Source organism: Cuculus canorus, chromosome 4 (genome assembly GCF_017976375.1).
Source record: "Cuculus canorus isolate bCucCan1 chromosome 4, bCucCan1.pri, whole genome shotgun sequence".
Lineage (NCBI taxonomy): Eukaryota > Metazoa > Chordata > Aves > Cuculiformes > Cuculidae > Cuculus > Cuculus canorus.
In genome coordinates, this window is record NC_071404.1 from 7,843,340 (window position 1) to 7,858,295 (window position 14,956).

General features: G+C 43.9%; 1 protein-coding gene across 9 annotated transcripts in view; it reads left to right on the top strand.

The window, feature by feature from the left end:
* The window catches only part of FGFRL1 (fibroblast growth factor receptor like 1), a 173,945-nt gene that overhangs the window by 156,814 nt on the left and 2,175 nt on the right, over positions 1 to 14,956 (top strand). For all 9 annotated transcript variants that reach the window (XM_054065160.1, XM_054065158.1, XM_054065154.1 and 6 more), the window contains 3 exons: positions 3,754 to 3,834; positions 9,131 to 9,415; positions 13,298 to 13,651. In XM_054065160.1, the coding sequence (XP_053921135.1) occupies positions 3,754 to 3,834; positions 9,131 to 9,415; positions 13,298 to 13,651 (720 nt within the window). The remainder of the gene's footprint in view (positions 1 to 3,753; positions 3,835 to 9,130; positions 9,416 to 13,297; positions 13,652 to 14,956) is intronic.

Sequence of the window (14,956 nt, forward strand, 5' to 3'; positions counted from 1 at the left end):
GCAATCAGCTTATTGGGTAATTTTTGAATATAGCTAAGACTCATGTGATTCCTGCTACTAGCTCATCATTTTGTGTGCTAATCATACATATCTGAGTGTGGCTCTTTTTTTTTCAGGTCCACCTAATAAGAATATTGCCATGCCAGTTGCATTTATAAAGCTTGGGATGAAATGCAAACAGCAGGTGTTCAGATCTGGCAGTATAAGCCAGGCTTCCAACTCCAGATATTAAAATTATTAAATTAAAATTTTATGTTAACATTAAGGCAATAAGAAAGTTCTTAAAAACAGGGAGAAACAGATTCTTTTCGTGCAGCCACAGTGCTAACTTTGGATGGGGCAGATGGAAGTCTGATCTTGGTGATACCTGAATTAGACAGGATTCTTCCATCCTAGGGGTGTTCCTGAGATGTCTGTCTCCCACAATGCCATTCCACTTTATGTAATAATAAGCTCCTTTTTGGCTCTCTGAGACCACTGTTCAGAGCTTATGACACTTACCCAAGGTGCAAGAGGGGAGGTTCGAATCCTCCTCTGAATGTGGCAGAAGAGCTGGACCCTAGGTCGCTCACATCCCAGGTTAACATATTATCATTACATCACTGACTGTTCTGCTGCCTCACTCACACTCTTAAGCTTGACCAAAGAATCCCAGACTTCAGGGAATCTTCCCAAAATGAGCTTTGCTGAATTTCATCCAATTTCTGGACCTCACAAATCAGCTTTTTTTCCTATAGTTCACAACTTTGTTGTGAGTTTGTTCAGATACAGCCATGCTGGAGGTAGGTGCCCGATTGACTGCAGATGGAGGGGACACTGCTGTCACATTGCTACCCAGTGTGCAGCTCTGGGCATGGGAAGGAGTGGTTTTGCTCTACATGAGTTTCCATGTTTATAACATCCTTCCTTCCACAGCCGCCAAGACTTTTGCTATGCGTTGTTGTTACCACATTCCTAACAAACGTGAAACTGGTTCCAGTGCATCTAAAACAAGATGTCTAAATGCATGCAGATATATATTTCAACCTTGGTCCCCACCAAATCATCTCTTTCAGATGATTTGGGCTCAGCATAGTGGCATTAGTTATCCTGGTCTGTTCCCTCCAAAATGATTTTTGTGTCTGGGTTTGGTAGGTTACTCTGCAGGTTTGTGATCTGGCAGGATAACAACCAGTGAAGCATCTTCAAAGGATCAAACAGATTCAGAGCAATTTTACTTACATCAGAAGCCTGGCAGCAAGTCAAGAGGTGTTGAGAACGCCAGTCAGTCCTTGTGTGTAGGCAGGAGGAGCGCACATGGGCTGACATACTGTAACATGAGGCAGGAGGCAAGGGAGGATATACTGCTCTTTGTACATAAAGCTGAGTAGGATTAAGATGTAATTGACAGAACATCGCCACTTAAATGTCTTTACCGCTATTAAGATATTCGGCAGTTAACAATGGGCAGGAATCCGACATCTCTGACCACAATTTTTCTTTCTTCTCCATTACTCCATACATTTTTCTAATTGTGCTAAGGGATTTACTAAGTTCTCTGTTAGAGACCATCCAAGATTTCATTCATAGCACTACTGATATTTATCTGAAAAACTGTACAAGTGCCAGAAGATAATCAATTCAGTATTTTGACTGAAAGAAGACAACCTGTCATATGCAAGCCATCATAAATAATGGATATATTTGTACCTCCTGCATCTGGTTTGCAAGGCTGCAAAAAGATATTTGTAAAATGCAATCACATGGGTTGCTCGCCTCCTCTCTAGCACAGACTGTGAGCCAGTACTGGTGGAGCCTGGACAGTATATTTGCACTCACGGCCCTGGGCAACAGTTGATGCTTCCCGAGTGTGACGGCGTTTCACGCTGCTTCTCTGTGGTTTAGGTTAGGAGCTGGCTGAGGCACCTGGGAAAGCCTCTGAATTTCCAGCGATGGACAGAGGATGAGAGGGAGGTAGGAAGGGGCAATCAGCTGGAGTGAGCTGCTGAAGTAAGAGCATGGCACTGCCCTGAAAGTTTTCATTTCCCCTTGAAGTGACAGCTGCGCATAACTCTGGCAGAAACTGTGCTGAAGTAACCACAAGGAGAAGAGAAAAACCTGTCAGGGACGAGGGGGGACAAACCCATATGGCATTGCAGCGCGTGTGTTTAAGGGACAGCAGCAAATGTGAGCAGAGCATGTGTTGGCATAAAATGCCCCGTCCTGAAGAGATGGGATGATTTTCCAAAATAGCAGAAACTGGGGTGAGGATGGGGTTAAACACACATTCTTCTCACACAAAGGCAGCTTACACACGAAGCACTGTTTAAGCACAACCTAATTTCTAAAACTACTGTAAAGAGCAATTCTACTATCTGTATATTTTCGGGGAGGCATGCTGATAGTTAAGCAGAGATATTTCTTTCCTCTCTGCCACAGAGATTACAGAAAGAAATTTCCTGTCTTTTGCTTGTGACACCTTTCTCTTATGGGTTTTAGGAGTTGCACATTGGAAAAATTAATTCCTGAGGTCGGATGTTTTCACTCTCTATTTTTTTTTACACCATTGCAGAGCAGTTCCTTAAAGAGGTGAAATTTTTCACAGCCTTCACGTGTCCTATCTTTGAAAATCAAACTTCACACAGTTCAGTGCACTTTAGCTAGGAGCTCAGTAGCTCTTGATCAAGATCTTCCCCTCAAATCCAGCTGCTGTATGGCACTGTGCCACTTATAAAACACAGAAGTAGCCTTGGAAGCGCTATTCTTTGTTATGCTGTCACCTGTAGGTGCCCAAAGTCCCTCAAATGGACCTCCCTCACGGCGTGATGCACTGCTCTAAGAGGATGCTCTGAGCTGGGCGCTTATGTAGTAGGTCAGGCTGAGGAGGAAAAGCCTACACACCTGGGCACTGCAGGGGTGTGAGGCCATCAGCATCACCAGGTTGCAGAAAGAGGCTCAGGGCACTCTCCTGCTCCTTCAGCCCTCATGGAGACCTTGAAGGTGGCCATGTCACAGCAGCAATTTGAGGGCGCTGCTGGAGTGGTGAGGGTTTCACCTCGTGGTGATTTCTATTTCTCCTAACAATACAGGGCACAGAGTTGAGATCTGGATGCTGCTCTGTGCTAGGGGTGTAGACAACAAGAGTGATAAAGGACGAGGTAGTGTGTTGTCAATACACCTGGATGTGTCTTAATTAAAAAAAAACCAAACAAACAAACAAAAAAACAACCACGCAAACAGCTTTTCAATTCAGTATTGCTTTCTCCAGCTTTGCATTTAGCATCCCTTGAGGGCTTATTTGACTCTAGACCTGTTTGCTTTCCTGATTTTGTCTAGAATCTGAAAGGTGAGTTAGTGGCCCCAGTTCCACTGCTTGTGCTCTGTGTGACTGATCGCATAAGTCTTCTCCCGCCTCATAGGTTTAATTATCTGTAATTTTTATTTATACCATTATTTGCATAGGAGGTACAATGAATTGGCTCCTACTAGGAAACAGCAACCTGTAAACATAAACAAAGAGTCTTTTGTCAGCTATTAATGAAACATTGATTAATCTCCCGTGGCTTTGGTAGCCTGCTGAAAAGCTCATAAAGCAGCAAACAAGTTGTTCGTTAAACTGGCCAGGCTGTAAGTGCCATGATGTGGATGCCAAATATATATTGAGTGTGTTTCAGCTGTATGGTGCCTCCAGGAGGAAATGCAGATTCTTGTTATTGTACTGCTTGTGCTGTGGGACACCTTAACATCTTCCCTTTCCTTTCCTTTCCTTTGCAGATGATGCCAGTTCAGGAAAGGATAGCCAGATGCCTGAAGGCTCCAATGGAGAATATGAAGATCATTCTGGGAAGCAGTGGGGTAAGGAACAGCATATGTTTTTTTTGGTTTTCCTTGGCTCTTGAATCACTGTTGTTCACACAGCACATTTCTGTGTTGCTGAAGGAAAAGCAAGGCAGAATAACTGGAGTGAGTTCTCCCTACAGATGGTCAAATAATAAACACAGTGTCAGCTTAACATGTCAGCGTGAATGGATCCCATCCAGGGGTCCTTCTGCGAAATGCAGTCCGTGGTCCGCTCTAGGGCCCCCTGCCATGTACCTCAGCATGGTTCTCCCTTGCATTTGTTTTTCTGGGCAGTGACTTTCTTTCGCGTGTGCAGCTATTACAGCTTTCATAGACTCTCCATAAAAGGCATATTGACTTTTACAGCAATATTTCCAAAAGCCTTTGGTGCCAACATAACGCTGCTCCCACTGAGGGTAAATGGGAGGTCTGACTTCACTTCAGGAGAATTAGCATTAGGCCAAAGCTGAGTGTTTTTAAAAATTACTTTCTCTTTTAGACACCTGCATGAACTTCTCTTAGCCCTGAACTGTTCGAGCGTAGGATTTTGATGCTGCTGCAGAGCTTTGGGGAACTGCTAAAACCTCACTTGGAACAGGTTCTGAATCAATGGAAGATGTGCAGGTCCTAAGTTTGGTCCAAGCACTCCTTGAAGGACAATAGGTTGTCAGGCTGATGCCAAACAGCTTTTGGCCATTACTGACAGGAGTGTGATGTGGGTTTATGACCTTGAGAGATGTAGCACAGCGTTTCCATTGTACTCTTGAAGCAGAATACATCCCTCCTTTTAATTTTATAATACAGAGATGGCTTTGTACTACATCTGCACCATGTGGCCAGGGGGAAATCTCATAGCAATAGTAGGTATGGAACCTGTCAAATGTTCACCGTATGAGTCCCCATCACTTGAACTGAGTCCAGTTTTCTTCAGGAGCTGGAAAACAAGGGATGTAGTGTGCTGTGGTGTAGTCCAGGCCACACCTGAAGGAGGCAGCCCTCGATAGATTTGAGTTCATCTGAATCTGAGCTTACTCTGGGAAGTAACCTCCACTTGTTCTGGAAAAGGATGACAACATTTTAGAGCTAGAGAAAGGCTGGCTTAGGTAAACTCCAGCTCAGGAGTCCTTCAAGGGGGATTCAGAAGCTAGCAAGGAAAATTATCATCTTTCTACTCTTCATTAGCCTGGTGGAGATAGGAGCAGACATTGAATGCCATGACAGATGTGCTTCTAGCTGAGCTGGCGGATGTTGGATCATTGCAAAAATAACATGACAAAAAGATGTAAGCACTAGTACAATTATTGGGCATTGACAATCTTGGATTGTGTTTTACTCTGTGCTGTCCTGGCCCAGTTCTTCTTTGTGCTGCAGAGTGTTCCTGCACTTCTACTTTTCCCCCTTTCTCTCCCTCCTGTCTCCTCTCCTCAAGCAGGGAAGTGGCTGGGGCAGCCACACACCCACCTAAGCCCTTTCCATCCAGCAGCATTCACCAGAAAAGTGCAGGCATGAGCTGGTGTGCAGGGAGGATCACTGTGTGTCTGCAGGACTCTGGAGGATAACGGGTGAAGGAGCAATTTATGTTTGTGAGGTCCTGGGCTCTAGAGAAGTGGGAGAGGAGAACCATGATAACAAAAGTCTCCACTTTGCTTTCCAGCTTCCATCATGGAATGGTATTGCTGGGGAGAGGTTCTGCCCCCATCAAAACCAGGGATCTTGTGTGGGGAAAGACAGATACCCCCATCTGCATCTTCCCACAACTGACTGAACTCTTATCCAAAAGACTCAAAATTATTTCAATACTTATTTGTGTCATAACTCTCTTTAATGTAAGTATCATGAAAGATTGAAGTGGCATTGACTGTCACTGTGTGGAGGTAATTTTGTCAGATCATAGCAGACTACATGGTTTAGCTAACCACCTTACTTTGTATGAGCAATGGTTGACAGGAGCCTCTGGGGCTAATCCACGTACCTCAAGGTGTTCCACAGGAAGAGGAAACCACTGAGATACTTCCCAGGTCTTTGTGCCAACAGCCTTCTGTTTAATTTAATTTTCATTAGCTTGAATAAATCTTCATGGTAAGCAGCATTTCAGCAAGGAACCTGTACACAACACTGTCTCTTTGTCCTCATCCGCTTGTGTTTTTCCTTGCTCTTCTGTGTGGCATAATTTATACTGTACAAATGTGCAGTTTGTGAAGCAAACGCCAAGTCATGTGGAGGAGAACAAGCATGTGAAGTATAAATAACACAGAAGCACTTTGTAACAGCCTTCTCTGGCACTCCAACAAGCAAAACTTCTGTAAATGTTACAGATTTGGGGACAAACATTGACTAGCATCAACTCAAGAGACTTTTTCTGCCTCTCTCTCACACTGCTGCTTCTCCCTCTTTCTTTGTGCATGCTGGGTCTGTCTTTCTCTCTTATGTGTGTGTCTCTCCTTTCTTGTTAACTGGCTTTTCTAAACTTGTCCAATTCAGGCATTTGTCAAAGCAATGTTCAGGACTGTGTAAATGGGATCTGGGTTCATCATATTGCACAGAGACCACATAATCACTTAATCTTAAGAAGAAAGAAAGGCACAAAGAGCCTAAAAAGCTTAACTTTACCTGTAGTTCGGTGTATCTGGGCAATTGTGTATGAGAAGTGAATGCAAAACTCTGGACAGATTCATGGGAGTCACGGTGGGAGGAAAACGAGAAAAGTTTTAGGCCTGATTTTTTGGGAGAAAAGAGATTTTCTGTCATGCAAAGTCCTTACTGAGCAGAGACACCAAGTCCTTCTGAAACATTGCTGTGGAAGCAGGAAAGAGGTAAAGGAAGGGGAAAGTTTAGCCTTGTTTACTTGACTCTGATCCCAGCTCAGGAATCTCATCCAACAAAGATCTACTCTTACCCGGACATGCAATTCCTGCTCTCAGAGTAAATTGATGCCATATTAGAGAATAACCATTTAGAACCATTTCAGGGCTGGTTGTTAACCTCTCCATGCACCTTGCAGACATTCACTGAATTTCCACAATGACAGCCCTTATCAGCACATCTCCCTCTCAGACTTAAACTCCAGCATGTCATTGCTCATCATGTGCAGCTCTGGCGGGGTTAATTGTCTCTCTGGGAGGGTGATTGTTTTTGATGGGAGGGAGACTCCTCTTGCAGCAGACCCCCAGGAATACCCAGCAGTTTAAACATCATGACCTGTGGAGTGGGTTAGTATGTCACACTTGCTGTTCAGCTGTCATGGCAAGGACTTACAGTGCTGGAGTTGCTCTGGTTCATTAGATTACACATGAAAGCCTCTGTACGGAGAGTAAAGCATTTCTAAGCAAGAGTTTGAAATAACATGAAATGGCCAGGACCCAAAGTGACAGCCAAGGGAGCTAGGGAAAGCGGTGAAGGCAGATGGTTTCCCCTACAGAAAAGGTCTCTGAAGAGAGGGGTATGCCACAGGGTGTCTTCTTCTGGGAGAGAGGGATGCTGGGCAATACTGAATGGGGGTGAGGACTAAGGGATATGTTCACAGACCTCAGAGGGCAATAGCTGCAGTTTCTAGGGCTTGGAGAGAGGAAGCTACAAACCAACCTCCTCCATCCAGCCAAGCTCTGCTGTAATGCACATTCCAGAGCTTCTGGCCCTCAACCCTGCACAGCAGGCCTCGTTCTCTGGTAGGGTGCCCCGCTGTGCCTTCCTGAAGCAAACTTCCCTGATACCTGGTGCACAACCTTCTCAGCTTGCTTTGATGTGTTATGTGCTACTGAGGTTGTGGTTCTCCAGATGCTGGTGGTGAAGGCCAGTGGCTGGTGGACATAACTCATCCCAGCGTGCCACAGAGCAGGCTGCTCATTACCTATTTCTCTTATTTCCCAAGAAAAGAATCAGGGAGAATTTACCAGGGAGTGTGACAAGGCAGGATGACTGACCTTTATGGCTGAAGAATAAGATTATGGTAAGCAAGAAACAGGGTTCAAAAGCAGGGAGAGAAAGCGGTTGTTGAGACACTTAATGGACTCACAGGAGAAACTGGCTTTGATAAAATAAGAAAAGAAGACAGGCGAATTTGGCAGCGCTGTTTTGCATGTAGGAGGAGAGTGCCAACTGGAAATCAGAAGTGCTGTTGATCTCAGCAGGAGTTAGAAGAGCCCCTAGACTGGCATTCCCTAAGTAAAGTAACTGAGAAATTTGTAATTTCTTTTGAATTCTTCATCACAAAATACATCAGACAAGCTTTTGCCTTGCAACAGATCATGTTCTATTGTGTCAACTGTCTTAAAAGTTTTTTGCAAAGATCTTTTTCTTTCTATTGATTTGTTAGTCCAACTCATTGCTTTGCAGGAAGACTCTGGGCAATGTCACTGAAGCTGCCAGGGTGCAGAGGTGCCACCTTTCCCTCTGGAATTCTGATATAGACTGAATTACGTTTAGGTGCAGTTGAGGTTATAAGTTAACAGATTTTGCCAGATGGGGACTTTGCATTTATCTAGTGTTGTTGTCACTGCCATTAGAAGTACCGCTGATTTCCTTGCAAAGACAAGGTGGTTATCTTAACCCATGATTCTGTCCACTAACCGCTAGTGCTTCAGCTTCTCCATTTCTTGGATAGACTGGCATGGGGTGTCTTCTCATAGCAAACTCAAGGCCTTTTTATTGGGTATTTCCATTTGTTTGGCCTTTCAATGTGAATACTTCATGAATTAATGTTGAATGAATTGCATACGGTTCAGTTCAGCTCAATGTGCAAAAGTCTACCACACTTCTAAGACTTTGTCATAATTGAAAAGATGGTGACTCTTCTGAAGTCCTGTTAAAGGCAGTGAGAACTATGGGCAAAACATCTTCACAAAACGAAACTTCAAGTGACCAGCAAAAGACTGAGAAAATGGTCAGTCTGACAGGAATCTGAGTTTTTCTCCTTAGATCTTGGCTAAGGGCTTGCATTTGTGGCATGGAATGTGGTAACAATTATAATGTGATTGTGGGGCCACGTTTTGCCTTCAGCTACAATACCATAATTTTGGTTTTATTTTATGAGATGGTCTGACACAGGCGCCTTACAGACACCGAAAAACTCTGGGGTTGTGCCACGGTGAAGGCTAATGTGGTATCAGTAGTAGTCCAGTAGAAACTCAAATACATCAGGCTGGATAGTGCCTCCTTTCTAAGGAAATCAGTTTGAGCTGATGTGATAGTGATACATTGGTGTGTATGGGGTTGCCGAATATCTCTCAAACAAATTTGGCCATAGTACTTGACAACAGTATCTTCCTTTGTGTGCCCTTTGCTCACAACAGTCAATTTTTCATGCTTTTTGCAGCCCGACCCAGGTTCACACAGCCAGCAAAGATGAGACGGAGGGTGATCGCCCGTCCTGTTGGCAGTTCCATCCGCCTGAAGTGTGTGGCCAGCGGGAATCCACGGCCTGACATCACGTGGCTGAAGGACAATAAGCCCCTCACGCCCCAAGAGATTGGGGAGAACAAGAAGAAGAAGTGGACACTGAACCTGAAGAACTTGAAGCCGGAGGATAGTGGAAAATATACCTGCCGAGTGTTTAACAAAGTTGGAGAAATCAATGCAACATACAAAGTTGAAGTAATCCGTAAGTGCACCATCTTGGAGGGAGCTTTGAGAAAGGGGCTGTCTGAGTAAAGAGGGTGTGATGGCACATGTGCAGTGCTGATAGCAGGACACAGAAATGGGGAAGTGTTGAAAAAAGCACAGACAGAGAAAACGTTGTACCACTGGAATAAACCTAACACTGAGTAAGACCGAATAGCGAAAATACAGTTCAGTAGCTGAAATGAGGAGAAGATACTTGGAAAACAGCCACCTCTAAGGGCACCTGCGTGGTAAAATTTCAGCATTGCCCAGTTCAATCTTAGACTACCAACAGAGTCAATTGGAGGACAAAGAGAACTGAAAAAGCCCTTCCACATACCATAGAAGAGCATAGAAATATTTAGGATGGCCCAGATTACTCTCTAGGAACAGCAATAGGGTGAAACCAATCAATTGAAAATTCAGTCCAGTTAGCTTCATTAGGGAAGCATCTGAAGGGAATTAGCAGAAATCTCATGACTAGAGTGATTAGCCAGAAAATGCTTTAGGCCCAGATTTAAAAAAACAACATTTGGACATCTGAAGGTTCAGGTGGGTACAAATGAGATACTAAAAGGAAAAAAAATACCCCTCTAGGGTCCTTTCTGTATCTTTAGATGCCTTAGTAGCTTTAAGGATTCAGCCCTTAGAAGATGAGCTGGGGGGGATAACCCTACGTTGTAATGGAGTAAATTTCTCTTCTTACTATAGTTATTCTGATTCTTGGTCTGTAATCTCCTGTTTCCCCTGTTATTACTGAAGATAATTATACTCAAATCCTATCTAAGTCTACCAGAGAAGAGCTCATATTCTGAAATCATTGTGCTTTGTCTGTGACATCATCATAAGTTGTCATGGAAATGATTACAAAGTGGCCAACTCAAGAAAGCGGAGAAGATGAACTGACTGCAAGGAAGATTGAATAGTCTTCATTAATGAGGAGCAGGGGCACAGAGGGCTATTTGCAGCCACATGGAAAGCATGTTGCTTGTCTGTCTGTGCATACACTTTAGCATGAGAAAGTTTATCCCAGTGTGAAAGATTGTTCTTAAAGGTAAAGATCTGCTCTATGATAAGTCCTTTCTCTAGAATCACAGGAATTAAAAACACATGTGGGGAGCTCTGTTGGTCTCCGAAGGCACAAACCTGCTGGACATCTGGGATTGATAAAGATGCAGCTGTATGGAGACAGTAAAAACATGTGTTTACACTAAAACCAGGAGCAGAGACAGGGAAATGAATCAAGCCCCATCCTAATGGCAGCTGTGGCATTTTCACTTCATCAAAACCAGACAGCACCAGGAACAAACCCCTTACTGTGTCCCTGTTTATCTTGGTTTTTATCAACTTAAAGATGTATGTAACCTTTGTTTTCATTAGCTTTTGCTGGCTAGGAGTGAAAACAGTAACCAAAGCTGGAACCAGAGTCAAGGAGATAAGCGCATTAAGCAGTTTTCAGACGTCTTTCTATTTTTAACTTCATTCTGCGGAGCATTACAGGTTTTATTCAATTTCCTCCTTTTCTTTTCCCCCCTCTGAGCCTCCACTCCCAAGTCTTGCTTATCTGAGTCTCAGTCTTCCCAGTTGTGATTACTGCTCATAGTCCCAAGGCAAAGCCTATAGAGACCACTGTGGTATTTTTGTTTCTCAGGCACATCTTTAGAGCTCTCATTATTGACAGTATCCTGAGTTTTTGAAAGAGGGTCCATTGTTCCTTCCTCTCACCCCAAAGCCAGTGCTGGTGGGAGCTGTTTTGTTAGATGCTCAATCCAACAGTGTTTGCCTTCAAAAGTGATTGATAATTACCAGCAGTTACCACACACAGTGACAACATAATTTCTCTCTGTGCCTAGGATAAAGGTTTGCAGTACCTCCTTGTCTGGAAACTGTGTCTGATTTCTCTGATGCTAACACTAAAAAAAAAATCTAAACCTTCCTCAGAATGAGGGATATATTTTGCCTTTGACTTTATGTGGTGTTGACACAACCTAAGGCTTATAATCATGCTGGAAAGGATAGTCTCATGAATCTCTTGTGTTTGATTTCCTCTTCTACCTTCATGTTTTCTTCATCAGATGAGACTTGAAGCAAAAAATTTTGTGAGAAAGGGAAGATTTTGTTATTGGCCAGAAAAGCAAAAGCCTTCGGAGCATTTTCTCCAGAAAAATTTCCTCCATTGCAAGTGTGAGGATGATTATAGTGATGAAAGAAATAATAAAAGCAGAAGAGTGAAGATGAAGTGAATATCTTCCTCACCGGTAGTGCCTGTGGTCTCAGCTGCCCCAACAATGGATGACATGGCATGGAATGGCTTCCAGTAGAGTTTGGGCCCCACATGCAGCTAGCAGGCCAAGCAACAGAGGTGACACATACCTCCCGAAGGACTCCCAAATGAGAGATAAAGCAGTATCCATAACCTACCATTAGTCCGTGAAAGAAGGGAACTTTTACCATCCAATTTTGTCTATCCTTACGGAGCATTTGGGGAGATGAAAAGGAGAAGGAATATGCTTTATCCTGCCCCTCGCTGTCCCCAAACTAGGGGTAGCCACAGAGGTTCTAGTGTGGGCTCTCAATAGATATGTGGTTGTGTCTAAGAAAACCTAAATTTCTGTCCTATTCACTGGTAAATTGGACCCTACCAGACGTGGTGGTAAGAGACACAGCATGACAGAATGGCTGAGTTTGGAAGGGACCTCTGAAGGTCATCTAGTCTAACCCTCCACGCTCAAGCAATGTCACCTAGATCCAGTTGCCTAGGACCATATCCAGATGGTTTTTGAATATCACCAAGGGTGGAGATGCCACAATCTCTCTGGGCAACCCGTGGCGGTGTTCAGACACTCTCACAGTAGAAAAATGTTTTCTAATGTTCAGGGGGACCCTCCTATATTTCAGTTTGTGCCCATTGCCTCTGATCCTGTCACTAGTCACCACTGGAAAAAGTCTGGCTTCATCTTTTTCACACCCTTCTTTCAGTTATTTATAAACATTGACAAAACTTCATCAGGGTCAATATCAAGTGAACATTTACAGTGAAATAATCATTTGTGTTCAGACCTGTACTATTACCCAAGTTTAGTCCTGAAATGGGTTTTGCCCTTTTTGGCTAGTATCAGACCATTTATCCTCCTCTGGTCAAGACAAGGAAGATCACTGCAGCCTCTGACCCTGTAGGTCAAGGTACGCCATTAAGATATCATTATTTTGGGATATGGTCCCTGAAACATGGGGATAAGTAGGAGTACAAGGAAGGATGGATCTGTTTGTCATCTCATAGCTGCAGCATACAGCAACGCAATGGGGGAATTCAGAAGTCCAGGATGGAAATAAAGTACTTGCCCAGGAGTAGAAAGGCCTGGTTTGACACGGGTAGTGCCTGCAAACTGGGTACCCAAATATCAGTGCTTCATGGGTGACTTGAGAGAGTGGAAACGTGGCAAAGACAGAAAAAACTTCTACAGGAGTTTCTTAGGACCCTGTTTGCTTAGCACTTGTGAGGGTACAGAGGAGAGAGCCGAATTAAAATATAAGGGCTATGAAGGAAAGCAAACTTTTCTTCAGGTCTGATGAGCAACTAATTACCTCATTAGAAATAGGAAGATTCAGGTTAGGCATGAGAAGTTACTTGCTAAGCCTCAGACTATCCAATAGTTGTCCGGAGAGACCAGAGAGCGACTACCATTAGAGGTCTTGACAGAGGCTGAGCAAATTTGTATCAGGAGAGGTCTGCAGAAATCTCAGCCTGCCTTGGAGCAGGGAGTTGGACTAGACAATTATTTTGCATCCCTCCTATGCCTTTCCCCTCTGTTTCTGCAATCAGAAGTTAATGAGATTGGTAAATCCCTTTTACTATGGAGCTCCCTGTTTTTTTTTTTTGCAGAGAGGACAAGGTCCAAACCCATCCTGACAGGGACGCACCCTGTCAACACGACGGTGGACTATGGTGGGACCACGTCTTTCCAGTGCAAGGTCCGCAGCGATGTCAAACCTGTCATCCAGTGGCTGAAAAGGGTGGAGTACGGCACAGAGAGCAAGTACAACTCAACCATTGACGTTGGGGGACAGAAGTTTGTTGTGCTGCCCACAGGGGAGGTCTGGTCTCGTCCTGATGGTTCCTACCTGAACAAACTGATGATCACTCGAGCCAAGGAGGAGGATGCAGGGATGTACATTTGCCTAGGGGCAAACACCATGGGCTACAGCTTTCGCAGTGCCTTTCTCACAGTCCTGCCAGGTGAGTTATGCCTTTTCTTATCTTCTGTCTGAACCAGTAGTCTGCCTCATGTTATTTATTAGCACAACTGCTGATGCCTGTTGAGCTTCACAGTCCTCTGTGATGCTGTAGTGATTTAGGCTAGCCCAATTGTGATAAAAATGAACGAGTGAATAAATCAACCCTGATTTAAATCAGCCCCTGCAGAAATCCTCTTGATGATGTTTTCTTTTCTCCCTTCCTGGGGAATAATGATTCCAGCAAGGTGAAATAAAATGAAAGATCTCCTCCTATATGAAAGAGTTGGTGGGAAAGGATACTACAGTTGCAGAAATTACATTACATCAGTGACAGGGTGGGACAGAGGAACTGAATCTCAGCATAGTTTGCAACCCCATTCCCTTACATTTCTCCTTTCTCTTGCTTTTATTTATACTGCTTTTACTGGTAAAAGGAAACAATGATACAAGATACAATAAAACAAGAGAAGAATAAAACCTGTCCCAGTCACAAGGAAAGGAAAAGAACAAGTGTGAAAGAGAGAATGATTGATTAGTTAAATTCTTAACAGACATTCCCTAGGGACCCTTGTACCAAATTCACAGCTGCTTCCTTCTCTCCCAGGCCTAAGGGCTGGTGGCCATGTCAAACTGAGGCTGTATCAAGTGTGTTTGAGGCACATCCTCGCTTTGTAATTTACTCCTTTGTCTCCTGACTGTGCAGTTTTGCCCTGCTCAACTGTCTTTATTGAGAAGGGCATTTCTTTCTACTTCATCTTGTCATTTGAACCTAGCTTTAGATCCTTCAGTTTTATGACAAAACCTAGTCCTGCTGCTTTTTCTTCCCTTCACCACCACAAGGCTATCACAGCTAAGAGAGTGTGGGAGCTGGAGCCAATATCAGAACATTTTATCTATCAGATCTAGTGGGGCGTCTCCAGTCAAGACACCAGTGAGAGACAGAGATCATTAACTCTCCCATGCTGTTAAGACTGGTTTTCTGTGTAGGCAGTGGGGAAAGTGCTCATGACTCCTTTGACTTAGGCAGCCTGGCTTCTTCTGCTCACTGATGTCTCAGCAGCCATTGAGAGTTACTGGCTTGAATTTAGATACTGACTGTGGGTTGCCAAGTAAGAGAATACTCTTGGCGTCTTCTTCTGCATCGCTTAGATTTAGGAGTAAACTCCAACCAGAAAGCCTGTCAATCCCAAGGAAAAGGCTATGTGGGTGGGATATAACTCAAAGCCTCTGGGAGTTTCTGAACTATGAGAGTCTGATCCAGCTTCCACTTAAATCAGTGGAAGACTTCCCATTGATTTAAGTGGGA